The following is a 25,000-nucleotide window of genomic DNA, read 5'->3' on the forward strand; positions in this document are numbered from 1 at the left end:
TCCTCTAATCAAAGGAACACGCGCTAAAAAGGTGAATGCTCTTCCTACTGACGGAGACATCTCATATAACAGCCGCACAACTCGAGAAGAACTATAGTAGAAAAACAGATATTATTATCAAACCATCCTTGGTCAGGTCATGTAACTCGCCACTGTGCAGCTGCAAATTCACTCCCGGGGAAAATAGTATCGATTTCTAAAGTTCCGGGTAGAATAATTAATCAATTTGAGAAAAAAATGTGGTTATTTTTTTGCTTTGACACAGTAATTGTTTGCATTTATTCGTTAAATATATATATATATATATATATAAACAACCTTAAAGAATGAATCATTTTGCCTTATTTTGTAGTTGGCCACTGACATCACGTCCGGCTGTGTTACACAATGTTTATCCTACGGGCAGTGCTTGCACCACGCTGGATGGGTTTGTAGCTCCAGGTAGGATATATAACATCTTTCTTAAACTATTCAATTGCATAAACGTAAATATCTGTGTTTAGCGATACCGGTAATGGTATTTCGTAGTTGGAATTGTTTCCGACACCACTCATCATTGCCACACGCTTTACTTTTTAGTTTACTATTTGTTTATGTTGATGGATGGGTTAGGGTTAGGGTTAGGATGGATGAAGGTGCACTGTTAAGAAAAATGTATGCGTGTGTCAGTTTTTTTTATTTATTTATTTTGGCAGTCTTCAACCATGACTAAAGAGAAAGCTGCTGTCACAGGTTCACGCCCTAAAAGAAAGAAGGTAGATAGTCCTGACCCAAAAGCTAACAAACAAAGAAAGAAGGATAAACTAGAGGTAACTTATACTTATTGTTAACAATAACTTGGAGTAGTATCTAACATGGATATGATCTTGTTTCATATTTTCTTCGGCAGGTCCCCTCAGTGATCACTGATACAGCATGTGAAGTAAATCAAGCACAAAAGAAGGGCAAGAAGCATAAAAAGAAAAAGATAGAGCAAATTAAAGTAAGCGATATGTATTTGACTCAATATATTATTTAGAAATGGGCACTCCCACATGTTAATCCATGTCGGTTTATCAGTCTGTCTGACACTGTAGTGTGCATCTTTGCTCATAGCCAAGGATCTGTAGCCTAATGGATTCTGACATCTCTGAAATGTGCTTCGCATCAGTGGGTAGTTCCACCAGAGTGTACTGCCATTGGTATTCCTCCTTATAATAGGGTCATGCTGCACCTGGGCCATCATAAAAGGTAGCACAGTCAGAAGACCAATAGAAGATACTGTAGGCACTTGAGATAACTAGAAAAGCACTCAGAGAGCACAGACCTCTGCCAAGGACTTCCCCCATTTTTTATATAAATTGCGATAAAATCAGTCTTCTGGATCAGATCCGGATCAGCCTTTGGAATATGAAAGAGGATCCCATTGTCCATCCCTGAGTCAAATTTCATGGGGTGTGGTCAATAATTAACCGAGATATTGAGAAACAAAATTTTTTGCCCCATTTACCACAATGTTAACTAAAATTTCAAAGTGATCCAGAATCCAGGATTTCTTCCGGATCACCCCCAAAATGAAGTCAGTTCTTCCTTTTCACATTTCCAACAAATCCTGAAAATTTCATCAAAATCGGTCGATAACTTTTTGAGTTATGTTGCTAACAAACAAACAAACAAACAGACAGACAAACGCCGGCAAAAACATAACCTCCTTGGCGGAGGTAATAATCTCTTGATGATTTTCTTGTGTGTTTTGGAGGAGCCAGTTCTAACTCGATTCTAACCCCCCCATTGACTGTCATGTCCACAGTGCCGTTTTTAGCATAATTTGCTGGTGTTTATAGTTTCCAGATTTGTTACCTCTGTTTCCATTAGAGACATGACATTGCTTGAAACTGGTATAGGTATAGTTTATCCGTAGCTAATGGAATAAATTCTAGTTGTCCACAGGTTGTGTTGGTTATGATTGTGAACAAATGTTGTAGATTTGCACACTAAACATAATGACACTGGAGTATTTACAGACTTAAGACATAAAGTGGACACAATCTTCATCATTTAGCATATGTTTATTTTTATGTATTTACAATAATTTTATTATCTTAAAGTCAGATTAATGTAGTTGTATGTATTTGTGAAATTCTCTGTAACTCACAGAGGTAAAGAGGACTCATCTTAAAATTGGAAGGTTCTATCCCAGCTCAGATCATTGCATACTGTGGCTGTGACATGAGTTAACATACAGATCACAAAGATCTTTGGTGCAAAATGGCAACCATTTCTTTGTCAGTCATGCCCAAGGCAGCATTAACAATTACAATCCGTAGTTTAGCCCAACAGAAGAAGTCAGGTTTCCAGAAAGGACACATCATTTAGCTCAACAGTCCTGTGGTAACTATACAATAAGATTACTACTACAAAATATTTAAAGATTTCTTAGTTAAGTAACGTAATATTTTTATCTTCAACAGTTGAGCCCTTTGTCCCTTTTTCCATTAATTTGCAAAGAATTATTATACTTCAAAACAAATTCCAAAGAAGATGAAGGAGGCTTCATCCCCTCAAAAATTCCCATCCAACTGATGGGGCTTAAATGTACCCCTGTTCTTCATGGTTCGATGTCTTGCAGTGTGTCAGAGATCTCTATCGTTGGTGCTATGATGTTGCGGTTGGTTTGTGCTTGTCCCGGCCTCTTGCAACAGTCCTGCATTTGTCTTATCACGGCTTTTAGTGTTTCTCGACACGGCCTGTGAAGCAGCAACACCAGGACCAAACTGAAGCTACTCCCTGAGAAAAACACAAATTCAAACACATTCAAAAAAGCCTCCTCTTTGGGGCTCAATTCATTCTCTTTCTGTAACAGTGCAGCTCTCATCAGCACTACACTGTAAAATAATCCACAAATGAATAATATTAAAGAAACCGTAACAAAAACTGGACCCTCCTCGGATCCAGATAGGAAACGCCCTCTAGTTTTCCATTGCCTCACACAACCTGCAATGAGGAGCGCCATCTGAATAATATATGGCACTAATATGGCTAAGAGGAGTTTAGCCACTGCATATGGAAGACAAACTGGATCCATAAAACATCTGTCTTCTTGTCTTGGTCCACCAATTCCAGCCAGCATTAAGGATATCAGTACAGAGGACAGGAGGACTAGAGCTGCGCAGACTCCTGGCTTTCTCAGTAAGGCATTTGATGGTGGATCCATGCTAAGAACATATGCCAGGAGCACAAGGACTAGTAGACTGCTGGTGAATACTGTGTTTATTGTGAAGGAGAGGGCAGCACATCCTAACCCTGTGGTTCTCAGGTAGTGCGGTCTATGAGCCACTGCATACAGAGACAGCAGCAGTAACAGTAACTGTAAAACACAGAAGGCCCAAAGCAGACAGTCCAGCCAGGCCACTCTTCTCTGAGCTCTGAACGCCAGGACGAAGCCATAGACAAGGAAACAAGCCGCGACAAAACCAAGTGCAGACAGGAAACTATAAACATAATTGGCTCTGGAGGTGATATCATTGGCAGTTATTTTGTCCAAAAAATCTGCATCTGGTCCAAAGGCGGAGGTGGAAGTGGAGTTGTCTATAAAAGTGTAGTTGGAGACTGGAGTGGTGTTCCCGTCAGTTGGCCGTGGGCTACTGTGTAGAAATGACTAGAAATAAAGCAAAGAATATAGTTACCAGACAAAATATAACTTTGCAATAAGTAAATTGTATAAACACTTTGCTCTTTTTTTCCTGTGGCACTAAATGTAGGATGGGCAACATATTTTGGGGATAAGTAGTAAGTGTAATCTGGTTTTGTTTTTGTCAGTTTATTCACACCAGTCAAAATATTTGTAGGTATTTTGTTGCCTTAGCAATAGAAGCAGTAATAGCAAGCACCTCAACAGTGGTATAGAAATTATAATTGTCATAGTTGTTTTGACTGATCAGTTTTTACAAACCACTTTCCACACACACTAGGTCTTAGCCAAAAGACAGAGAGGCGATCAAACAACCCACTTTTCAAATCACTTTACTGGTAGCAATATTTTTGTCACCCCTTGTTGAAATTCTGATATAGATACTTGTTCTGTATAATGAGGAAGAGAAGTTCAACGTCAAAGTTCAAAGACTTTCTCTGGAGCATGCGCTTACAAAATAATTTCTTTTGTTGGAATTTTTCCTCCTTAAACTTCACTTTTTGTTTTTGTTATGGATTCTAAGCATTTATCATATACCTAACATTGGCATCTTGGGGTCACATCTGGTTGTCTTTTGAGAAACTGCCTACTCGGTAAAATAAGTTTCCACTTACCATTTTCTGCTCGAGCCTCTTGTGGACACAGGCTTGACTTCTGAGTTACCGCAATAATGCTTCTGTATTTCTAAGACTCAAAATAACTATACGTGATGCTTAGACCTCCTTTTTCAGTACATTTGTGTCTTGCATTTTGGTGAGTATACTTTCAGTGGGCATACTTTCAGAATGACTTTTAGGACACGTGATCTGACTCTTATCCCTCCCACTTTTTCATCACTCCACACAGAGCCGTTAAATAAGAACATACTGTGTCCCTTGTTTCACTTCCCTTGAGAACATAAATAGTAAATGGCCGTAACTGTACTGCTCACTTACATTTTTGCTGTTTATGCCTCAAGGCTAGCTCTAGAGACACACTATATCCATGGAAATATCTCATTTAAAAGTTGTAGAGAAGTAGTGTTAGATTTTGTTACCTTCTTTATGTCAGCATTCAGATAAAAATGAATGAATGAAATTATGAGGCACTGAAAGGATCTCATGAATAGATGTTTACCACACACACACACCAGTAAATTCAAGAAGTAAACAGAGGAAACCTTTATTTAGAAGCGTAAAGCTACAGGAAGTGATCTAACCCAAAAATGCATTGGTCTTCTGCATGATAATATAAAATGTGATTTGCTTGTAAATGTTTTAGCACAAATATCAAACCAAGAAATAAATCCTTTTGTATAGAACGCATGATAACAATATGAACAGGAAGGTCTGCTAAAGTAGATAACTGGCTTCATGTTGGTTTGACAGATTTCTGATCCACCCACTTGTCCAGAGATTGTGCATGAGGGAGAGGAGGATTTGAGCCCAGAGGAGAAGAGAGCCCTAGAGAGGAAAATTAAGAAGATTCTTAAGAAAGAGGAGAAAAAGAGGCTGAAGGAGCAGGGGGAGACACAGCCCAAAACAGAAGCAGGTGGTCTCACTGCTTCTCAACTGGCTCTAGAATATCTCACATGGTAAGAGAGTACATACCTACATATAAACCAATAGTTTTATTTTTGTCCAGAACTACCCTGATTAGTTGCTCAAACTTTATAAAGCATTGTCACCAAACAGAAGAATTAATTATCTCAAAGAACAGTAGAAATAGTAGAATACATGAATAAACAATGCAATTCATGTAATAAGCACATTGTTGTTTCTTTATGCAGCTGGGCTGAAAACAGGGGGGAGTGGAAGTTTCAGAAGACTAGACAAACATGGTTACTGCAGCACATGTTTGACTCTGAAAAGGTAAAAGGGATTTTCACAGCTGAGGTTTCCTGCATGACGTGGGTTATTATGATGAATCTTTATTTTTATCCCTTGGGCAGTATAAAGATATTGCTAAAGGTAAAAAGATAAAAAGATATTGCTTTTAAAATGTTTGGTTTTATTTGTGTTGTATTCAGTTGAAAGTAAATATTTTACAGCATCCACATAATCCAACATCCTTAAAATACAATGTATGTTCTGTTAGATTTCAGATGACAAGTTCTCTGTGCTGCTGCATTACTTAGAGGGGCTTCAAGGGGCAGCAAAGGACACCACGGTTCAAAAGGCCTTAGCTGTTATTCAACATTCTGGAGAAGCACGAGAAACAGACGTCCAGCAGAGGGCGCATCGAGCCAGAGAAGTCATCCAGTTATTATCCTAATCCACACGGTAGCATATGTAGTAATTTCTTAGCCACTGCTTTGTGTTTCCGTTATGTATGACAGCTGCTCCTAATGGACAAAATGCAGATATGTAGAGACAGTTCCTCAGCATCCGAAGGGATATTCTTCATTTATGAATATTAGTGCCTCTTGTTGGGACAACAACAGAACAGTTTCAAAATTTAATTTTTTTTATTTTTGTAATAAATTGTGATTAATCACAATTTATTTTTGTAATAAATTGTGATTAATCACTTAGAACCCCACATGCTTTGACATTTATTTACAACATAAAATAGCCATTATTATATGTATAAAATAATTTAACATCCCACAAAGAAAATACAATAATTTTAATTCATGATCTCATATAATTGCACTTCAGTAATCAGTAATCCCCCATTCAAAACAGAAATAAACATTTTAGGGTATTTGGTCCTTAATGCCTCCTATTTTTAAACCATTTTTATTGTTACCTTTTACTTATTATTTTAAATTGCCATTTTCCATCCATGTCTCAATAGCAAAATAGTAGTATACAGTAGTATGAATGAGTTACATAGGTAACTGAATAAATCCTGGCTGACCACCAGAGGTGTCTCAAGGGATGAAACCGATATTTTGGAATAAAACCAACATTCTTTCACCATTATAAAATATTCAAACCATTGAAATGAGCTGCTCATGTTGGAAGTAGTCCAGTAGTCAATAAGAAATGTTGATACTGACATGGCATTTATTATTGTTACAGGTCGGCAGTGCCTGTGTCTCCTCTTAGATGTTCATCTTTTTCGGTTTCACTTGATTGATGATTTATCGCAACTGGAAGTTTAGAAATATTACAATTTTACACAAATATCTATCTCAAGAATGTCTGTTTAAAGGGCTATAACTTACTTTGTTGTGGATCAAAAGGAATATTGTGTTGGGTGAGGAGAGCTTGCAATCTTTGAATATTCTCCCTTAGTTTTTCAAGCTCCTTAAAGTATGTGTTATGTACAATAGGTTGGGTAAAATGCTGTAATATAAATATAAATGTAAAAATAAGTAAAAACAAACATACCTCTGTACATTTTTGTAAAGAGTTCTGAGTGTCCAGACTGGATACAGCTTTGGTTGTCTCCAAATTCACTTTGTGACTTTTCAAAAGGCCTGCATCTTCAAAAATATCTCTTAACAAATTGTTGTATCCCTGCAGGCCACATAGTTAAAATTATTATCTTTATGGTATTGGAAAATTTAATATTCTGATTATTATTTTTTTGTCACCTGGTCAGTTATAAGTTCCTCATAGTGAGCTTGTTCGGCTTCATCCCATTCTTTTTGTAGCGCCTCAGTCAAAGTTGGATACACTTAAAATGGACCATTAAAACATTTTCATTTTATAAATGTAGTAACTGTTGTTAATTCTTCAGACTTACCTAAAAGAGCATGTGGGTGACAAACAAGTGGTGTCTCAAAAGTTAAAGAATATACACAAGTGCTTGGCTCTGAAACCTGAGCCAACTTGCTACTTGAACTACAGACAAGAATCACCTTGAAGAAAGGTAGGATTTTAATCAAAATAAAACAGAAAACATTAATTTATACAGTTAAGTATGACAAACACCTTTGTTTCTCTGTTTCTTGTCCCACATGCATCACCTTCTCTCATCCACATTCCTCTAAATGTGTTATTTTCTATTTCCCACTCCTGCCAGATCCTGGAAGAAACAACATGCATATTAATAACAAAGCTACAACATTTTGAATCACAGGTGTTTTTTTAGGGGTTTTTTTTTGGGGGGGGGGGTGTCATCATACCCCAGTATCCCACTGTAGGCATTCCATCTGAAAGTCTGCTCGTGCTGTGTGATATTGTGAAACGGACAAAACTCATATTTGTACCTGCAGACATCAATTACATCCCGTTAGGCTCATACAAACACTGTCTGTCCACAAAACTGAAATTGTATTCTTACGTTGACTCCAAGAGAGTGAAGCATTTTCCAGCCAGCTGATGAAGATGATGAGGACCTAAGAAATATATCAATGTTAAAGGGTGTAGCAGTCATAGTGTAATGTAATGTAATAGGAGGCACTACTACACACCAGACACTGGAGAAGGAGACACCCTTGGCTGAAGTCTGTTTGCCTGAGCCATAAAGGGGTTGTTCAAACTACATACAGAAGCAACTGGTTAGTCTCTTGATAAAGCGTCCAGCACATATTACATACATATTACTTAACATACCCGAAAGTGTTTGGCTCTTCGACGATTTTCATTTTACCCGCAAATCCATAGCTTACTGTAAAATCAAGACAGCTGGATCAGTGAATTTCATCAACTGCGCATACATTTTCGGAAAGGATACATACAGAGGAGAAATAGACCGAGTAACCACTGCGCTAATAAACAATGTGTTCTTTTGCTAAACCTCATTACTATCTTTTTAGCAATGTAATGTTATAAACGAGAGTTCCTCTTGTGCACTGTTGCCCATAGTACCATGTGATCTGTCACCTGACCAAAATACCTCCTGCGCATGCGTGTTTTGAATTTAGCAGCATGCTTGTTTCTCTGCTATAGATGGTCAAAGCATTTAGCAATTTTTAAATATATTCATAACTGCATTCTATCGCTTAGATACTTAGAGTGGCTACATTTATCTGTGTATACTCTCTGCTGTAAACTGGGCTCATTGTGAGTACATTTTACCAAGTAGATCGTTAGCTAGTAAGCTAGTGTGTTACAGTGACAAGCGTATTAGTCGTTTTTATAATAGGTAAATCTGAAGGGTATTATGGGACGAAAGAAACAGGGTAAATTTCTGCGACCAGACAAGGGTAAAGAGAAAAGACATAAAATGAAGGGAAAATCGTTGGAGACTTTCACAGAAGAAATGCACTCTGCTTTTGAAGGTAATCTTCCATAAACATTTGGAATAGTTGATATGTTTTTAGTTACCTTGTTGTACAGGTATGTAAATGCAATTTAGTTATAATCTGGTACAGAAATGCATTTCTCTCTTAACTCTTTGCATACTTAGCTATACTATTTATTATTTAACCCTCATGCTCTCCTCGGGGTCACATTGTTCCCGAAGATTTTTTTCCCCTTCCCGTCTCTTGGGGTGGGTCAATCAGACCCAAAAATGTATTTTCAAATAAATTCTCGCCAGGCGGGAAAATAAATTCTTCGGGTCAATGTGACCCCAAGGAGAGCGTGAGGGTTAATTAATTAGGATATATACTGGTGAATTTTAGGTAACAAGTAAAGATTAGTACATTTAGGTCATAATACCCATGTTGTAACAGTGCAGTTTTCCAAACAGCAAGTCTTCGGTTGGATGAAGGAGCAGAAGCCCCTGAAGTGAAGCTGCCTTGTCCCCTCGCCATGTGGGAGCTGGGTCACTGTGACCCTAAGCGTTGTACTGGCAGAAAACTGGTTCGCAAAGGTTTTGTCCTCAACCTTCGGCTCAATCAGAGATTTAATGGACTCATCCTCAGCCCAGTGGGTGTCAAATATGTGACTCCAGCTGACAGGTCAGTGATGTGCTATGAAAAATCTTTTTTTAACTTTATCCATTTAAAACCAGTTTGTTTACACAGAGAAATTGTGGCTCAAAATGGGTTAGCAGTAATTGACTGCTCTTGGGCCAAACTGGAAGAGACACCATTTAATAAAATGAATGGAACACATCCAAGATTATTACCATATCTTGTAGCTGCAAATCCTGTCAACTATGGTAAACCCTGTAAACTGTCCTGCGTTGAGGCTTTTGCAGCCACATTTTTCATTGTAGGTATGACATTTATTCTCCCTTTTAAATATTTTTTGCTCTGTAATGATTCTACAAATGGCACTATGTATTTTTGCAGGGTTTGAAGAATTGGCTATCCTTTTACTAAAGAAATTTAAGTGGGGGATAGGCTTTCTAGAACTAAATAAAGATCTGCTTCAGCGCTATGCCGCCTGTCAAACGGAGGAGGAGCTGCTGACAGTAGAAAAAGACTTTCTCACATATAAACCTAAGCAGGAGGAGTTTGGTAAAATAGAATTGTGAGGTCTTACTGCGAGAGAGATGATTCTGTTCACAATAATGTGTTTTGTTTACAGATCCATTTGATGTCAACTCAGGTATAGAATGTGGAAATCTGAATAGACAACAGTGGTGAGTTTACTTGTATGAGATATAACTACCAAAATATTTTTAGGGTGTTGAATAATATACTTGAGGTGTGATGCTGTATTTGTTGTATATTTAGCACACCTATTGAAGATGACTCGAGTGAGGAAGACACATCAGATGATGATCAAGAGGAGGCAGGGGATAAACCATCAAACGAGGACACTGAATGATCATGAAAGTATAGAAGAAAGTAAATGAAAAGATTGTGCAGTATTTTAAACAAAAAATATTTTTAGGTTTGTACTATAAACAACTAAAAATATATACACTTGTAATTTAATTGTTTATTGAACATTGTTGATTGTTGCGTAAAAGCAGAGGCCCTATATCTTGCATTAAGAATGACACGTGGGCTGTAAAACAAAGAAAACAACTATCCAAAGGATCGCACAAAGGATACATTTTCATAATCTAAATATTATTTTATTGAATGATATTTAAATTTTATATGATAGAATGTGTAGACAGGAATCCTCAAGATAATGCAGTGATTGAGTTATTCAGTTTGGTCATATCTATTAATAGATCTTATCAGATGTGGCAATGTAACAATTGGATTGTCTGCGTGTTATTTATAATAAAGAATATGTTTTGTAAATTATAACCAAATACAGCTATATTAAAGGAAAATTTACAGCCTATATTATGTTTCAATGGTGTCTAATGACTTCATTAGAAATACTTAATTACGCCTCAGATATGTCACAATGGAAATTCAGAATATACAGTAATAAGCAGAAAGGATGCAGTGGCTGCTTTTACTATGGCAAAATTTTAGGCTTTCCAAATAGAAATAATGTGATTACACTAATAGTTAACTGACCACTTAGTTGCACCAAATAGTAGTAACAATGACTGGCCAGCTACGTGAAAAACGTCCTAATGTTTTATAGCTACTCGTCATAGTTGTAGAGTAGGTAGTTAAGTGTGAGGGGCGGACTCAGCGGGGCTCTGCTGCTGACTGCTGTCCTGCGGTAACATTGTTGTGGAACGACGTCACAGCTCGAAAATGAAGGCACGGAGGCAGCCATTACTGGAGCTTCTCTAATTATTTTATTCCAAATAAATACTAGTGGACAATTCTCATGGCAAGAGCCACAAGTCAGCTGGTAAGGGATTAAACTTATAAATAAATTCCACTACGAAGCCGGTGTACTGAATAAGCGATGTGATGGCTGTTTGACAACAAATAGTTAGGTCGGGCCTTCCTTATGAGAGCGGTGCTAGCTGCAATATACCGTTTAATATTACGACTCACTAGTAGAAGTAGCTTGCTCAAATGTGCTAACACACAATATTATGAGTGTGATTTGACTTTATTCACTGAAAATAGTTACATTTGACTGTCCCTGTTAAAGGCAAAATAACAATGTGACACATTTATTATGATAGAGGTGTTGTATCCTTCCCCCTCGCTCTGTAGTTTGGTTAGTGCTCCATGTTGGCTAACGAAAGCTAACAGGTTCGCGCTTTCGAATGATTTTCCGTGTAGCATTAGCATTAGCTCCAGGGCGACCCACCGATTAAGTTCTGTCACTGTTGTTCTTTAACATCAGTCAGTACGACTACGATCATACTAACCATCGAGTTTCTCTTTTATTTATATCACAGTGACAAATTTCTTTCCAGTAAAATAATGCTGTGAAGGTGACATACGGCTCGAAAGGGTTAGCAGTATCCATTGGCTAATGCTAAGGGATTCAATGTTAGCGTTAAGTTTATAACTCGGTTGGTGAGGGCCTGGTTTATTTAACAAGGCACCAGTATCTTAAGCTAATATGGGTTAGTTGTTGGAAAGAAACTTTATGCTGATCTAAAACTAAACCGAGGTCACAGTAGTTATGTGAACTTTACCTAATATAACTGGCTCAATTCAAGAATCGTTCATACGTGGACTTAGTGGCAACAATTAAGTCAAGTCTCAAGAAGGGAACTAAAGGACCACACCTTACTTTTGAAATAGAAAACTTGACGTTTCTTAGTTAGTTGCTTTGTGTACATCATAGTTACTGCTAGTTCTTCTCACTTGCTCATATAGTCCATACATATCTATATTGTTCTTCCGTACCACAGATGACATTTATACGAGGCCTAAAAACTAAAATCAAGTCAAATTTGTGTGTATTTTGTACATATGTGGCAAATATTTACGACATGATAACAAAGTTTTCATATGAGTGTACACATAGGCGGTTTCTCAACATGGGAGGGTGGGACAACCAGGCAGAAACAGCGGCTTCTTCAATGCAGCATGCCTGTTCTTATCACTCCAGACTTTGATCTTGCTTTTACTTAAAGAAAATAAAGCCATTTTAAAAGGCATGTTAGTTGCTTTTTGTACTTTACTCGAAGTTAGGAAAAATGTTTTATCACTCAAATAATAAAATCATTTTTTGAATTTACACTAAATTTTATGTTTACTCCCTCTCTTCTTTCAGTATGATGTTGTGCCCATTCAGTCGAGTGTTGTCATCTGTTCCTGCTCGCATCCATCAATGGTAAGAACCAACTCTGACTCCTGCTCGCCACTTGCTATCCCAGGCGCCAGCAGTAACCACTGTCCCAGCATGGAGGGCCCATCTTCAGAGGCCTGTGCTGTAGGAGCATCTGCCAGCATCCAGGCCTCAGACCTTCCACCTGTCCAAGCCCCTCAGCCACGCAAGAAGAAACCAGAGGACTTCAAATTTGGCAAGATACTTGGAGAGGGCTCATTCTCTACTGTACGTATCAAACATTCCACATTTAATCTGAATTTAACTGAAGAATATGTTGCTACTTGTTAGCATTCTTTTGATTAATGAAATTGGATGAGTCATTTATGCTTGGTAGTTGGAATGATTGGGTCTCTTTAAGTCATGAACCATGAATTCTTTACCTTGTCAGGTTGTTCTCGCAAGGGAGCTAGCGACAGGCAAGGAATATGCAAGTAAGTAGCTTCTTACCTTTTTGTGATGTTTTTTTTTCTTGACCTAACACTAATAATTTCTTGGTTTTCAGTTAAGATATTAGAAAAGCACCATATTATGAAGGAGAAGAAGGCTCAGTATGTGAAGAGAGAAAGGGACTTGATGTCAGATCTAGATCATCCATTCTTTGTCAAGCTTTACTTCACATTTCAAGATGATGAGAAATTATGTATCCTTTAACATGTGGTTTGTAAATGTTTTGTTTTGTAATTTATAGTTTTTTTTATGTATGCCGGCTGCTCCCTGGCTCGAATCTTGCTCAGTCTAATGCTGTATTTTCCACATTCTGTTAAAAGTCACAGTACTTGGTTACAACGAGGAAGTAGTCTCCATTATATCAAAGAGGTACAAGAAAGGCTTCAAATAGAATTATTGATAAAAAACTTTTCTTTAACCAGACTGTTCATAGATTTTGGTCTCAGCTATGCGAAAAATGGAGAGCTCTTAAAGTACATCCGCAAAATTGGCTCATTTGACGAGACATGTACTAGGTTCTACTCTGCTGAAATTGTTTCTGCTCTAGAATATTTACACAAAAAAGACATAATACACAGGTAAGATCCAGGCCCATTGTTTTATTTTTTTGTTGTTTTGTTTTTTTGTATTTCATTTGTCCTAAATAATAACAATTATTATTTCAGAGACCTGAAACCAGAAAATATTCTTTTAAGCGAAGACATGCACATCCAGATTACAGATTTTGGGACAGCAAAGCGCTATGACAGTAAACAAGGTACAAAAGTTTGAGCACAATTATATAACATTTTATTTTATTTCATGCTTCCACTCAATTGTTTTGCAGCAAGAGCAAACTCTTTTGTTGGAACAGCACAGTATGTGTCTCCAGAACTATTAACAGAAAAATCTGCCTGCAAAAGGTAAGTTTTTGCAATTAAAAAAAAAAAAAAAAAAACATAAAAATAAATTCAAGTTGTTTTTGTTTTTTATTTTTAGCTCTGACCTTTGGGCCTTGGGATGTATTATCTATCAGTTGGTGGCTGGTTTACCACCATTTAGAGCTGGGTAAGGAAGGAGTTGCCTAACATTTGTTTATCTACATACATTTTGTACTAAGCTTTTGACATGCATTTTCCTGTCTGTATTGTAGAAATGAGTATCTAATATTTCAGAAGATAATAAAGTTGGAATATGAATTCCCAGAGAAGTTCTTCCCCAAAGCCAAGGATCTTGTTGAAAAGCTTTTGGTATGTTGTATTTGTGTTTGTATTGTAAGCGAAAACAAACATGTAGTGCAGTCTTTTAATGTTTTTAATAATTTGATGCGCAGTCACTGGACCCTTCTAAGCGACTTGGTTGTGAAGAGATGGGAGGGTATGATCCTTTAAGGCAGCATCCTTTTTTTGACTCGATCTCCTGGAGTGATCTACATCTACAGACTCCACCCAAGCTCACACCGTATCTACCAGCCATGTCAGAGGATGATGAGGACTGCTATGGAAACGTGAGACGGAAACCTTTACTTTTAAAAACAATTTTTTTTTTTATCAAGTTTTTTGACCATACAGTTAATTTTTGTGTTTTTCACATTTCATGTTTGTCCCTAGTATGATGACCTCCTGAGCCAGTTCAGCAACATGCAGGTGGCTCCCTCCAGTTCGTCACAGTCCCTGTCGCCGCATGATTCTATATCACCGCACAGGTCCAGCAGTAACATTGAACAGTACATCCACGACCTGGACAACAACTCTTTTGAGCTGGATCTGCAGTTCACTGAAGAGGAAAAGCAGCTACTGCTGGACAAACAAACTACTGGAAATCCTTGGTAACACTTGTAAACTTTTTAAATATAATTATATACTTAAGAAATATAATATCGGTTAATTTCTAAATCCTGTTATGAATTTTCCTTTAAATTAAATGTATTTTGTTTTCGCAGGCACCAGTTTGTTGAGAATAATCTGATACTGAAAATGGGCCCTGTTGATAAACGAAAGGTCTGTGCATATTACCACATTATTCTAATCCCAATTCCCTTCATAGCAAGTCTATGGTGATTACCTGCTGTCCTGTTCCACAGCACCCCCTGTTGGTGATTAAGCATGTGTCTTCTTGTTGCAGGGTCTGTTTGCTCGACGGAGACAGCTGCTGCTTACAGAAGGACCACACCTGTACTATGTGGATCCTGTCAACAAGGTTCTAAAAGGGGAGATTCCTTGGTCCCTTGAGCTTCGTCCTGAGGCTAAGAACTTCAAAACCTTCTTTGTTCACACGGTATATTATTGTTTTGAAGTCTGTCCATATTTACTTTGACCAGCTTGTTGATACATGCCCATCATTTGTGTGTTTTGTGTAATTTTGCTCTTGTGTATTACCTTTCTGTTATAGCCTAACCGAACATATTATTTGATGGACCCCAGTGGAAACGCTGACAGGTGGTGCAAGAAGATCCAAGAAGTGTGGAGAAAAATCTATCAAAGGCACCAAAACCCAGGGCTATAGGAGCAGCATTTCTTCTATGGCCAAACCTCTTTATCTGAACGGCCAATCACTGAGCAGAGTAACACCTTCTTTAGTGCCCTTCATCACCGCAATGTAAACAAACTCTAAAAGAGACGCTGGCATCAAGACCATGTTTGTTTTCCTGAGCAGAACCATGGGGAAAATACAACTTTGGATTCAGGGTTGCTTTGCTTGTTCTTTGTGCTCCATGTGAGGCTTCTATTACATTTTCCATGTATGGATGATGATAAGACTGCCTCCATGCACACCCCCTTTTTCTACTTTTTGCAAGAGAAATCAGAAGGACAAGCTTGTCTGTTTAGAGGCACAAGCTTGGGTACTGCTAGGACTATCTTAAATAACAAGGACTGGTTAACTGCTTATATTAACATGTAAATCTAGCTGCTATGTACCAGAGCCCATCCCACTATCTAAATTACACCATATCCTACATGTTTAGATCTAGTCAGGATAATTCAGACCTATTGATGCAAATGCTTTTTTGCTTACATTTTCATTTAGAGCTTATTTTAATATTTAGGCATTACATTGCAGTTCAGTTCAGGTAACACTGCAGAAGACATGGGTCAGAATTGGTGTGAATGTGAGCCATCATAGCGATTAGTAGAGATGCTATGGGCCAGCAAATCGGCCACAAACTGATCATTTCTAACCATAACTCGCTTATCTTTCCTGCATGGTCAGTTTTGTAGCACTATGTACCTGCTCATTTCTCACAGGGCACTGCAGATGTAGTTTATTTAAGTTTAAAGGTGGCTATTTTTGAATCACCTGGTATATTATTTTGTGATGATAATTGTTTAGTTTGTTATTTTTTCCTATTCCATTTCTTGTTGGGATAGTTGGCTCATGGTCATTTCATCCTCTTGAAAACAATATCTTGTGTGCTGACCACCACATGCTGAACAGAATACTTATCAACATACTATCGTTTTCAGAAGCAATCAAAGCAAAACTGTCCTGGGACAAAATGGCTCAAAGCTAAATTTGGGCTTTTTGTTTTCAAGGAGACAGTACTCACATTTTAATTTCTGATGTTTGGCCCAAAAGAAATTAAAACTGTTGATTTCATTTGTGCGCTTGTTTTAGCAATATGTATTGTCATAATGCTTTTAACTTTGAAAATATTACCTTCGGGTCCTCTGAAAAGGCCCTCTTCCTTTGGCTGCGTCTGGTGTGACTGGAGTGTAGGTGGTAGAACCCTCTGGCCCGGGGGCTGGAGGGGATTAGTGTGGCTGGATGGATGTCAGTTTAAAGATTATGTCTGATCCAAATAACCGATGAAATTGCTGTATCTGTCTATAAAAGTAAGGGGACTCACAGGAGAAAGTGTGGTCCCCTATTAAAGAGAAATTGTTTGAATCAATTTGATGGCAGTCGGTTACATTGTAAAAGGATTACTCTACATGGCTTGTAACTGACTAGAACTGTGATGTACAGATGATGTATTATTAAAATCTGAAGCAAGTAATGCAATGATATTAGGATACAATTTTTGTATTTTTATTCTTGTATAAGGTTATTTGATGGCTATTGTTTAGCCTCTAGTTCATTCTGTGTTATTTAAATTCTAATATATGAATCATATTTGGATTGAAGTCATGTTCAGGGGCCATGTTGTGTATGTATTGAGATGTAAAGCCTTTGAATGTGAATAATTATTGTAAACTATAATATTTTACAGCTTTTTCTTACTATATCATACATTTTCTATTTGCTCAGTGATTTAATCATTCTGATAATTTAATGAGTCATTCAGATTATTTGTGCGCTAGGTCAATAGATGTTGAATGATGACATTTTCCACTTACTGCTTGGTAGTTCAATAATTAAAGCATGTAGGGGTTTAGGCGTACAGATAAGCCATGTGTCCTGTCTTCTGTTAACAGCCAGTTAAGACACTGTAAACGCAGCATTTAGTGGCAATGGCATTTCATATTTTGCAGCATGTAAATAAAATAACGGCCCATTACCAGTGATTTGTGTTGTGAAATTACTTTTTAGAGAGCATCAAATGATAATACACTGTGTAGCCTAGCCATGGATTTCAGAATGATAGAAAATAAGGACCATTGCCATAGTAATTAACATACTCAATTTGATGAATGATGAAAAGGCTTCAGATGTTGTCTATAATGGGAAGCTGAACCCCATGAATAACTTCCTGAGTTTAAATGTAATAACTTAATTAATTTGTACACTTGGGATTTTATAAAATGATTAAGTCAGCAAAACCTTTCTTCCATGTACGTGACTTACCTTGTATTGTTCATGGTGTAACCTACATTGAGAACACTGACTTCATCTCAAGAGTCATTTAGTGCCCACTTTGCCCAGTGGGTCCCTGGTTGCGCGTAAATCTCACCAAGTTGGAGTCTTGTCCGTCTCTGGAATCATTTGTACCAACTGACTGTCTTTCATATAGCTGGTGTAGTGGTGGCAGTAGGAGTGGCCGAAGATCTGCTGCTTTGCATGAGTTGTGGTGGAGTCTAAGTTGGTGTCTGCAGCTCGAAAATTTCCTGTGCTCCGCTCTCAGACGGCACAGCGAGAGGCGGAGGAGACGCGCACAGGGAGATGGCCGAGAACAGCTCCGAAAGCAGCGGCTCTCTTCACCGCAGATGTTTGGCCCACTCCTCGTCGGAAAGAAACAGCACGGCCAGCCTCGGATCGTCTAAATGGATCCGGTTAAATGTCGGGGGCACATATTTTTTGACAACGAGACAAACGTTATGTCGAGACCCCAAGTCATTTCTCTACAGACTGAGCCAAGCTGACCCCGAGCTAGACTCCGATAAGGTAAATGCTAAGCTAGTGTAGCTAGTTAGCCTTGTAGTACTTTGGTTTATTTGAACATACATTTAAAAAAGTGGTAAGAGTTACCTGCATTGCATTCACACAGAACAAGGTAATCATAGACTTGTAATAGCATAAATAGTATGTTTTCCTATAAAACAAACCATAGAAAATGTATTAGTGCTATGTTGTCTTAGCTTTGTGCTAGCTAGATTCCGACAGTCACCACATGATATATGATCTTTCTGTAAGTTGTGAGCTCCTCTCATTTTCTGTATTTCCAGGAGGCTTATAATTTTTAGACATTTGAATTGACTGATTTGTATGTGTTAGTATATTAAAATAACATTCAGTTCTGTTCTTTGTTGGAGCTGAAAGATATCAGTTTGATTTCTGATTAGTGACAACTCGCCACATCTCATGGAAACTTTTCTACTGCAGAGCATTTTACTGTTTCGTTGCCCACTTATTAGTTCAGATATAGTGTCTATATTTCTTTCTCCTAACTGTTTACACTCATTGCGTATTACAAATCCACTACACTTTTATGAATATATATATATATATGTATATATATATATATATATATATATATCATTATTTTATTATTACTTGGTGTCTGTATTAAAGATATAAATAATGAACACCTTTTATAGAAAATTATTTTCTGTGGTTTAAGTCTTTGGCGTCTGGTTTGTTGGCGGTTATCATCCTGTTTAAGCCGCCGAAGCTTGTCATTGTTGAGTGAGGAGAGTGAGGTGTTGCTGATGTCTCTGAATGAAGTCACTCATCTCCCCTGAATGGCCTCATTTTTCCACAAGCTGCTTCCCTCTTTCCCCATCTGCAAGTGGAATACCAGCATGTATGTGCTTTAGGGGCCCGCGGACACCACCACAATACAATAGTGTGTGTGTGTGCTTTACTACTCCTTTATTGTTCTCCTCTACTAATGACACAATATAATAAATCTGCCCTCTTTATGCAGTAGCCATAACACATCTAATTTGTATGCAAATAGCTTAATCTCTAAATAATCATCTTGCTTTTTTGTCAGTCTATCCTCCTATGGGCATCCGATCAGCCCATCTCAATCCCTTGTTTTAAGTGCATTTAGTCTTCTAAAACTGTACTTCTCTTCTTTGACCTGTGAGATTGACATTATAGTGCAGTTGAAGCCATATAATGGGTTATCATAGGTTTCCTGAGTGATAGTTCATATCAGATCAGGGTGTTTTGGGCAAATGCGGCAGTGTATGACTCAGTCACGCAGCCTGATGTGCTTCAGCAGGATTCTTGAGGGGAGCTACATTATTCATGTTGTTGACTGGAGTCGGTTGTACACATTGGAAGAGACTGAGGAGAAAGTGGACTGTCACGTTTGACAGTATAAGGCCTCATTGGGTGTTTTTTTTTTTTTTTACAGTTTGACTCACATTTGACAAATGCCACTCATAGCTGTCATGCTGGTGGGATATTGTTGAGTGCACTGACACTGCTATGTGCAGACCAGGCCTGTGTATATTAGGCTCTAAAAGTGCTCACATGAGGTTTTTTTAGTACATTTCTGCCTCTGAACCTCTCCATTTCTAACCTCTCAAGTGAAGACCAGGCTTTCTGCATTTGAAAGCTACATACATTTTTTAAACACTCATGACATCTTATTCTTTTTATATTCATATCCATTTGCAGCCACACATCCTCTGTGGTGTGTAGCTGGATTCTGGTTGTGTGTCATGCCTGAGCACACTGGAAGGAAACGTAAATATTTAACGCTTGTACGTCTCTACTGTTTGGTTTCTCGCTCTAAGTGCTCAGCAGGACGCTGCAGGGAGCTGCTGCTGCTGCCGAGACAGGTGTGACTCTTGACTGATCCTATTGCCCTTATTAGCCCAATGATTCTTCGCACAGGAAGTACATTTGCTCAGTTAGCAGAAATAAAGTGAAAGAGAATGTAATGCTTTTAATCAGTAATATTTAACAACATTAACAATTTTTTTTTAATGAAAAACTATTAGTATTATCATACTGTGTCCCTTTAACATGGTGGTCACAGACATCTCTACTCAGCTCTAAAGGCTGCTAATGTAGCAAATGTCATGTAATGTACTCTCGTGTGTCTTTGGGATAATAATCTCAGTCAACATACAAGAAACGATATGAGTGGAAGTGAATTCTTGTGTTGTGTTCAGTCATTCACAGTGAATTATCTCCTACACTCTGTCTATTCAAGGGGACCGTTTTTATTTAAATAGAAAACAAAGAAGTTGTCTTAACTTACCTGACCTGTATGAATGGGTAACCTTGTGGGGTTGGTGGTTTGTCTGTATAAGCCTTATTTGACAACATCAACTCTAGGGTGGGTTGCTATGGTATTTCCTGCAGGAGGATATGTATTGTATGCAAGAGGAGAGTGATAAGGTTAATTTCCAACATTTCCTCATGTGAATCTCACTCTTCTAACTCACTATTGCTTAATTTGGTGGTACAGTATTGTGTGGGCTGCTGCTATATATATATATATATATATATATATATATATATATATATATATATATATATATATATATATATATATATCGCAAGTATTATATGCAGCACTACAGTTTTGTTTTGTTTTTTTCATGTCATGTTAGACAGTTTACATTACAACTTTGTTCTGATTGTATTATTCAAATGTATTTTTCTTTCTTTTTTTAATATATACAAATTAATTATTGTTAATATTATACAATTATTGTAGAATACAATGAAACCCACAAATAGGGCAGCGCTCAGAATAGTATTTGCCAAGTTGAAAGTATCTTGTCTATAGTGTAGCTGTCAGTTTAAATACAGCTGAATTCAACACTGTTACCCTTCCGTCTGCCTCACAGACCAAAGTTCATTGCTCTGTGAATCCCAACCTGGCCCCTGGGACCGCCTCTTGTTTATAATTAAAAAGTTCACTTTGCAAAACTGAATAGTTGTGCAAGTCATGTAAGCGGCATATTCAAGTTGAGGTTATTGTTATTGAAAATATAAAAGCCGAAGGTATCCCTTAATATCACAAATCCATATAATTTTGATTATTTTGCAGCTACCACCACTGCTTAACATAATGCATGATTTTTGTTTACAATAACGTATATTTGTACTTGTGACTTGAAATAATTTTTTGATTTGTTTGATTTCTGATGAGTAACATCACCACAGAAACTTTTCTCCGGCAGAGCACTACTATGTTTCATTGCCTTATCAGTACAGATTATCAGATGTTGTCCGTATAATTTTTTTTTCTCCTAACTGTTGACACTTAGGCACATATTTTTAATCTATAAACCTTAGAATGTCCTCATATTTCAGAAACCTGCAAGAAATGTGAATTTTAATATTTTACAAATTTGCTGCATGTCTCAAGGTCAGGCCATTACTAATTACTATGTGGTGTGGTTTGTGTGATTTGAACTATATTGGGTTTCAGCTGGAGAGAGTACAGAAATATATAGTGGATATAAATCCACTGGGCTCTATGTGAGAGATAATTTTAGTTGTCAAAAGGAGGGCGGCCAAATGAGTTTGGAGAGTCATCACAAAAGGAGAGCTCTGGGACCACTGCTCATCACTAGAGAGAATAATGTTGAGTTCATGTCTTAACACTAATGTTTGTCATGAAATGAAACAGTCTTGTTTTGAAACTATAGCATGAGTTTAGAGTTTTCTCTTGCGTGCATAATCAGATATCCTTTTGGTATCTTCAGTGGCTGCTGTTCTAAATCTTTTTTTCTGCTCTAATTGTTTAACACCCTCTCCCATAGAGACAATGGCAGTCTAATCAGAGCTTACAGAAATAGGGGAATACCCGGTGAGGGAGAGTCAGGATCAAATCCAGGTCCTTTGGGAGCGTAAAGTGATATATCAGTCTGTACGGAGAATCAGCGACTCATCCTTCAGCTCTTAGTTTTAAATGGACGGTTTATGCAGTGACTCATAGTTTAATACAAATCTTTTATTTTAATATGCAGGAAAAGGAAACAATATTTCTAAATCTCAACTTAAATTTTCTGGATGAAAGCCCTCCATCTAACTGTAGCAATTATTATGCTGAATTTTGATAGCTTTAGTATGATGAATAATAATAAAATAGATACTGGGTAAAATAAAACAGCCATATATTTTATTATTTGTATTATTCCTTTAATGTTGTTGTTAAGAACTGAAATCTTCCCCAAAATTACCTGGCATAGGATGTTGTTCTATTTGTCATTAACTTCTCCTTTGGCCCTTTTAGGATGAAACTGGTGCCTATCTCATCGACAGAGACCCCACATACTTTGGGCCGGTGTTGAACTACCTAAGGCACGGCAAACTGGTACTCAACAGGGACCTTGCAGAAGAGGGTAAGTTTTAAGTGGTCACAAATGATTATTTGTGTACATTTAAACATTTAATTCTACCAAAGATAAAAGTCCATTCGATGAGTCCCCCAAGGCAGTCTTCAGTATTGCTGTTGAAACAATAAAAATTGCAAAAATATTTGACGACCTGTATTTTGTGCATCACGTGTCATTTTTTGCAGGTGTTCTTGAAGAAGCTGAGTTCTACAACATCACATCATTAATAAAGCTAATAAAGGACAAGATCAGAGAACGTGACTGCAAAACGTCCCAGGTGAGTAAGCGCGGTGGACACTGTGTTCGTTAGTGTCTGTGGACATTTGGTTTGTGATCCTTCTGTAATCCACCTCAGGTCCCGGTGAAGCATGTGTACCGGGTGCTGCAGTGCCAGGAGGAGGAACTGACCCAGATGGTGTCCACCATGTCAGACGGCTGGAAGTTCGAGCAGGTAAAGCTTTAAGCCCCAGTAGTCTGTTAACGTGCCTCATCCACTCGGTTATGCTCACTTGTCCAATAGGACATTTCTGGACATTTCAGGGAAAATACCAAACAGCATTTCTCAGTGTCTGCATACGTGATCCGAGCATCCCCTCTGTGCTCTGATTGGTTGTTGCAGCTTGTCAGTATAGGGTACGGGCGAGCCCACCAGTCAGAGTTTCTGCTGATTGTGTCAAGGGAAGTGAAGGGAGAGGAGTCTGCTTTGCCAAACAACAGCGGAGAGGTGTGTCCCACAAACTCTGCATGGTCCCTGTGTTGTCCACGACTTCCCGATGGCTATTGTCTGTCCCGAGTAGACAGTGCGGCTGCTCATTCCTTAATTTATACTTTTGATTGTTTTTGCCTGCTCAGAGACGGGCAACACAATCATCATTTTCAGTCTGTTTTTCTTTTTCACTTTTTCATATTGTACATATGCTCACAGTTCACAAACATGTCAACTGTCAGTGTTCTTTAGGTGTGCGTGTGTGTGGGCGTGTGTGGGTGTGCGTGTGTGTGCGCGCGCGCGTGCGTGCTTTGCTTTGATGTAGCTGCTTCAACTGAAACGTCCCTAGTATAGGCTGCTGTTTGGATTCCAGTCAACATATAGATTAAATTCAGATGTTGTATATTTACTTTGATGGAGGTAGTTTGTCTGAATATATCATTGTATTGCAACAATCTAGGAATATCACTGTTTATTTACTTAGAATTAAGTTAATTTCAAACCAAGTATAGTATTGTCTTGTATATGAAATTCCAAAGACTGTTTTAGTCTTTTTTTCTTTTTTTTTTTCCTTTTTTGCTTCATCGGTGTGAGAGGGTTTTCTAACAACAACAAGTCTCAGGAGTGGCTAATGAGGCAAAGCATGTCTAGACATGCTCCTGGTACAGACAAGAGCTCTTGTTGCCCGCACTTCAACATGCAGTACAAATCAGCAGTAACTCTTACCTTTTCCTCTCTATATTTCTTTTTTTATTCCATATTTCCAGTCATATTTTAATGTCTATGCCTTTCTACACTAGCATATTTATATGTTAGTGAAAGGTTTGTGTTTTACTGCCCTCACTGATGTTGCTTTGGAACCACTGTAGATTCTTTCTTTTTGCATCATGGAACTGCTTGGTCATGAACAGGAACTGTTCTAAATCATATTTGGGAATCTAATTGATGACTATGTGATTACATGGCAATATAAAAGTGGTTCAGCATTAGTAGATGCATTGTTTGTACACTGATGTAGTTTGCCAAATACGTTTCAACCAGCATGTAGGCTTCCTTACATCTACTTCCTGGTCTTATAGACATCAGTGACTGTGTTTCCTGTCTGTGATGTCATTGGGTTATTTTTATTGTATTATTTTTATCACCTACTTTATTAAGGTGGACACAAATACCTAATTTATTATTTGGGCACATTAACCTTTTATTCAATACATTTTAGTTAGGTTTTATTTTTGCTAACCCCAATGGAAGTGTTGTATTAAAAAGCTATGGGATGTAAATTTCTTATCTGTCTGTTTTTGATGTGGCACTAATACATTTTCTGTGTTTGTTTCTCCATAGTTGGTCAGCATAGGCTCCTCGTACAACTATGGAAACGAAGACCAAGCAGAGTTCCTGTGTGTAGTTTCCAAAGAGCTGCACAATCAATCATACGGGACAAACAGTGAGCCCAGTGAGAAGGCGAAGGTAAGTGCACTGCCCACATGACGCTCTGTGCTAGAGGGCTAAAATGACCAAATGCATCTACAAAAACACACGTCTGGTTTATTGTTGAGAAACTTTCCCCTTAACAGTATGTGGTGAAAAT

General features: G+C 37.8%; 6 protein-coding genes across 8 annotated transcripts; 4 read left to right on the top strand and 2 right to left on the bottom strand.

The window, feature by feature from the left end:
* Window positions 1-359: 359 nt before the first annotated feature.
* On the top strand, window positions 360-6,190 carry LOC110159656 (uncharacterized protein C7orf50 homolog). The gene is made up of 6 exons (XM_020924247.2): window positions 360-441; window positions 696-809; window positions 890-982; window positions 5,038-5,243; window positions 5,439-5,520; window positions 5,747-6,190. Exons 2-6 carry the CDS (start codon window positions 705-707, stop codon window positions 5,921-5,923), a joined length of 663 nt encoding a protein of 220 aa, XP_020779906.1. The 5' UTR covers window positions 360-441; window positions 696-704; the 3' UTR covers window positions 5,924-6,190.
* Window positions 2,030-4,471, bottom strand: LOC129411191 (uncharacterized). The gene is made up of 2 exons (XM_055161146.1): window positions 4,285-4,471; window positions 2,030-3,637 (listed from the first exon to the last, which is right to left on the bottom strand). The coding sequence occupies exons 1-2, from the start codon at window positions 4,285-4,287 to the stop codon at window positions 2,588-2,590; spliced, it is 1,053 nt and encodes a 350-aa protein (XP_055017121.1). The 5' UTR covers window positions 4,288-4,471; the 3' UTR covers window positions 2,030-2,587.
* Window positions 6,191-8,431, bottom strand: gnptg (N-acetylglucosamine-1-phosphate transferase subunit gamma). 2 transcript variants are annotated; one of them, XM_020924277.2, is made up of 11 exons: window positions 8,283-8,431; window positions 8,158-8,212; window positions 8,016-8,083; window positions 7,886-7,940; window positions 7,728-7,811; window positions 7,534-7,627; window positions 7,346-7,460; window positions 7,194-7,276; window positions 6,988-7,116; window positions 6,822-6,903; window positions 6,191-6,746 (listed from the first exon to the last, which is right to left on the bottom strand). In XM_020924277.2, exons 1-11 carry the CDS (start codon window positions 8,344-8,346, stop codon window positions 6,670-6,672), a joined length of 906 nt encoding a protein of 301 aa, XP_020779936.1. In that variant the 5' UTR covers window positions 8,347-8,431; the 3' UTR covers window positions 6,191-6,669. The 2 variants fall into 2 exon arrangements, with proteins under 2 accessions (XP_020779936.1, XP_055017122.1); XM_055161147.1 differs by having other exon boundaries at window positions 6,822-7,116.
* Window positions 8,432-8,451: 20 nt separating this feature from the next.
* Window positions 8,452-10,737, top strand: tsr3 (TSR3 ribosome maturation factor). The gene is made up of 6 exons (XM_020924400.2): window positions 8,452-8,825; window positions 9,239-9,449; window positions 9,516-9,709; window positions 9,786-9,953; window positions 10,024-10,078; window positions 10,173-10,737. The coding sequence occupies exons 1-6, from the start codon at window positions 8,708-8,710 to the stop codon at window positions 10,264-10,266; spliced, it is 840 nt and encodes a 279-aa protein (XP_020780059.1). The 5' UTR covers window positions 8,452-8,707; the 3' UTR covers window positions 10,267-10,737.
* Window positions 10,738-11,045: 308 nt separating this feature from the next.
* On the top strand, window positions 11,046-17,522 carry pdpk1b (3-phosphoinositide dependent protein kinase 1b). Its single transcript, XM_020924230.2, has 14 exons — window positions 11,046-11,205; window positions 12,535-12,816; window positions 12,980-13,022; window positions 13,094-13,231; window positions 13,472-13,616; window positions 13,704-13,795; window positions 13,865-13,940; window positions 14,017-14,085; window positions 14,171-14,267; window positions 14,351-14,524; window positions 14,628-14,845; window positions 14,960-15,017; window positions 15,142-15,294; window positions 15,409-17,522. Exons 1-14 carry the CDS (start codon window positions 11,182-11,184, stop codon window positions 15,520-15,522), a joined length of 1,683 nt encoding a protein of 560 aa, XP_020779889.1. The 5' UTR covers window positions 11,046-11,181; the 3' UTR covers window positions 15,523-17,522.
* Window positions 17,523-17,867: 345 nt separating this feature from the next.
* On the top strand, window positions 17,868-24,915 carry kctd5b (potassium channel tetramerization domain containing 5b). Of its 2 annotated transcripts, XM_055161150.1 has the most exons (6): window positions 17,868-18,339; window positions 22,604-22,712; window positions 22,892-22,983; window positions 23,062-23,157; window positions 23,326-23,430; window positions 24,754-24,915. In XM_055161150.1, exons 1-6 carry the CDS (start codon window positions 18,118-18,120, stop codon window positions 24,898-24,900), a joined length of 771 nt encoding a protein of 256 aa, XP_055017125.1. In that variant the 5' UTR covers window positions 17,868-18,117; the 3' UTR covers window positions 24,901-24,915. The 2 variants fall into 2 exon arrangements, with proteins under 2 accessions (XP_055017125.1, XP_055017124.1); XM_055161149.1 differs by lacking the exon at window positions 23,326-23,430 and having other exon boundaries at window positions 17,923-18,339.
* The last annotated feature ends 85 nt before the right edge of the window (window positions 24,916-25,000 follow it).

Source organism: Boleophthalmus pectinirostris, unplaced genomic scaffold, assembly GCF_026225935.1.
Source record: "Boleophthalmus pectinirostris isolate CB_2022bp ecotype Guang Dong unplaced genomic scaffold, ASM2622593v1 HiC_scaffold_355, whole genome shotgun sequence".
NCBI classification, from domain to species: domain Eukaryota; kingdom Metazoa; phylum Chordata; class Actinopteri; order Gobiiformes; family Gobiidae; genus Boleophthalmus; species Boleophthalmus pectinirostris.

Excerpts from the sequence above, each read along its gene's own strand:
- LOC110159656 (XM_020924247.2), top strand. The coding sequence starts at position 705 with ATGACTAAAGAGAAAGCTGCTGTCACAGGTTCACGCCCTAAAAGAAAG. Across the intron at positions 810-889 it reads GAAAGAAGGATAAACTAGAG|GTCCCCTCAGTGATCACTGA; the intron begins GTAACTTATACT and ends TTTCTTCGGCAG. Across the intron at positions 983-5,037 it reads AAAAGATAGAGCAAATTAAA|ATTTCTGATCCACCCACTTG; the intron begins GTAAGCGATATG and ends TTGGTTTGACAG.
- gnptg (XM_055161147.1), bottom strand. The coding sequence starts at position 8,346 with ATGAGGTTTAGCAAAAGAACACATTGTTTATTAGCGCAGTGGTTACTC. Across the intron at positions 8,084-8,157 it reads GAAGAGCCAAACACTTTCGG|TTTGAACAACCCCTTTATGG; the intron begins GTATGTTAAGTA and ends TTCTGTATGTAG. Across the intron at positions 6,747-6,821 it reads TCCTTTTGATCCACAACAAA|TTGCGATAAATCATCAATCA; the intron begins GTAAGTTATAGC and ends CTAAACTTCCAG.
- tsr3 (XM_020924400.2), top strand. The coding sequence starts at position 8,708 with ATGGGACGAAAGAAACAGGGTAAATTTCTGCGACCAGACAAGGGTAAA. Across the intron at positions 9,710-9,785 it reads AGCCACATTTTTCATTGTAG|GGTTTGAAGAATTGGCTATC; the intron begins GTATGACATTTA and ends GTATTTTTGCAG. Across the intron at positions 9,954-10,023 it reads ACCTAAGCAGGAGGAGTTTG|ATCCATTTGATGTCAACTCA; the intron begins GTAAAATAGAAT and ends TTTTGTTTACAG.
- pdpk1b (XM_020924230.2), top strand. The coding sequence starts at position 11,182 with ATGGCAAGAGCCACAAGTCAGCTG. Across the intron at positions 12,817-12,979 it reads GAGAGGGCTCATTCTCTACT|GTTGTTCTCGCAAGGGAGCT; the intron begins GTACGTATCAAA and ends TTACCTTGTCAG. Across the intron at positions 13,941-14,016 it reads GAAAAATCTGCCTGCAAAAG|CTCTGACCTTTGGGCCTTGG; the intron begins GTAAGTTTTTGC and ends TTTTATTTTTAG.
- kctd5b (XM_055161150.1), top strand. The coding sequence starts at position 18,118 with ATGGCCGAGAACAGCTCCGAAAGCAGCGGCTCTCTTCACCGCAGATGT. Across the intron at positions 23,158-23,325 it reads ACGGCTGGAAGTTCGAGCAG|CTTGTCAGTATAGGGTACGG; the intron begins GTAAAGCTTTAA and ends TGGTTGTTGCAG. Across the intron at positions 23,431-24,753 it reads TGCCAAACAACAGCGGAGAG|TTGGTCAGCATAGGCTCCTC; the intron begins GTGTGTCCCACA and ends GTTTCTCCATAG.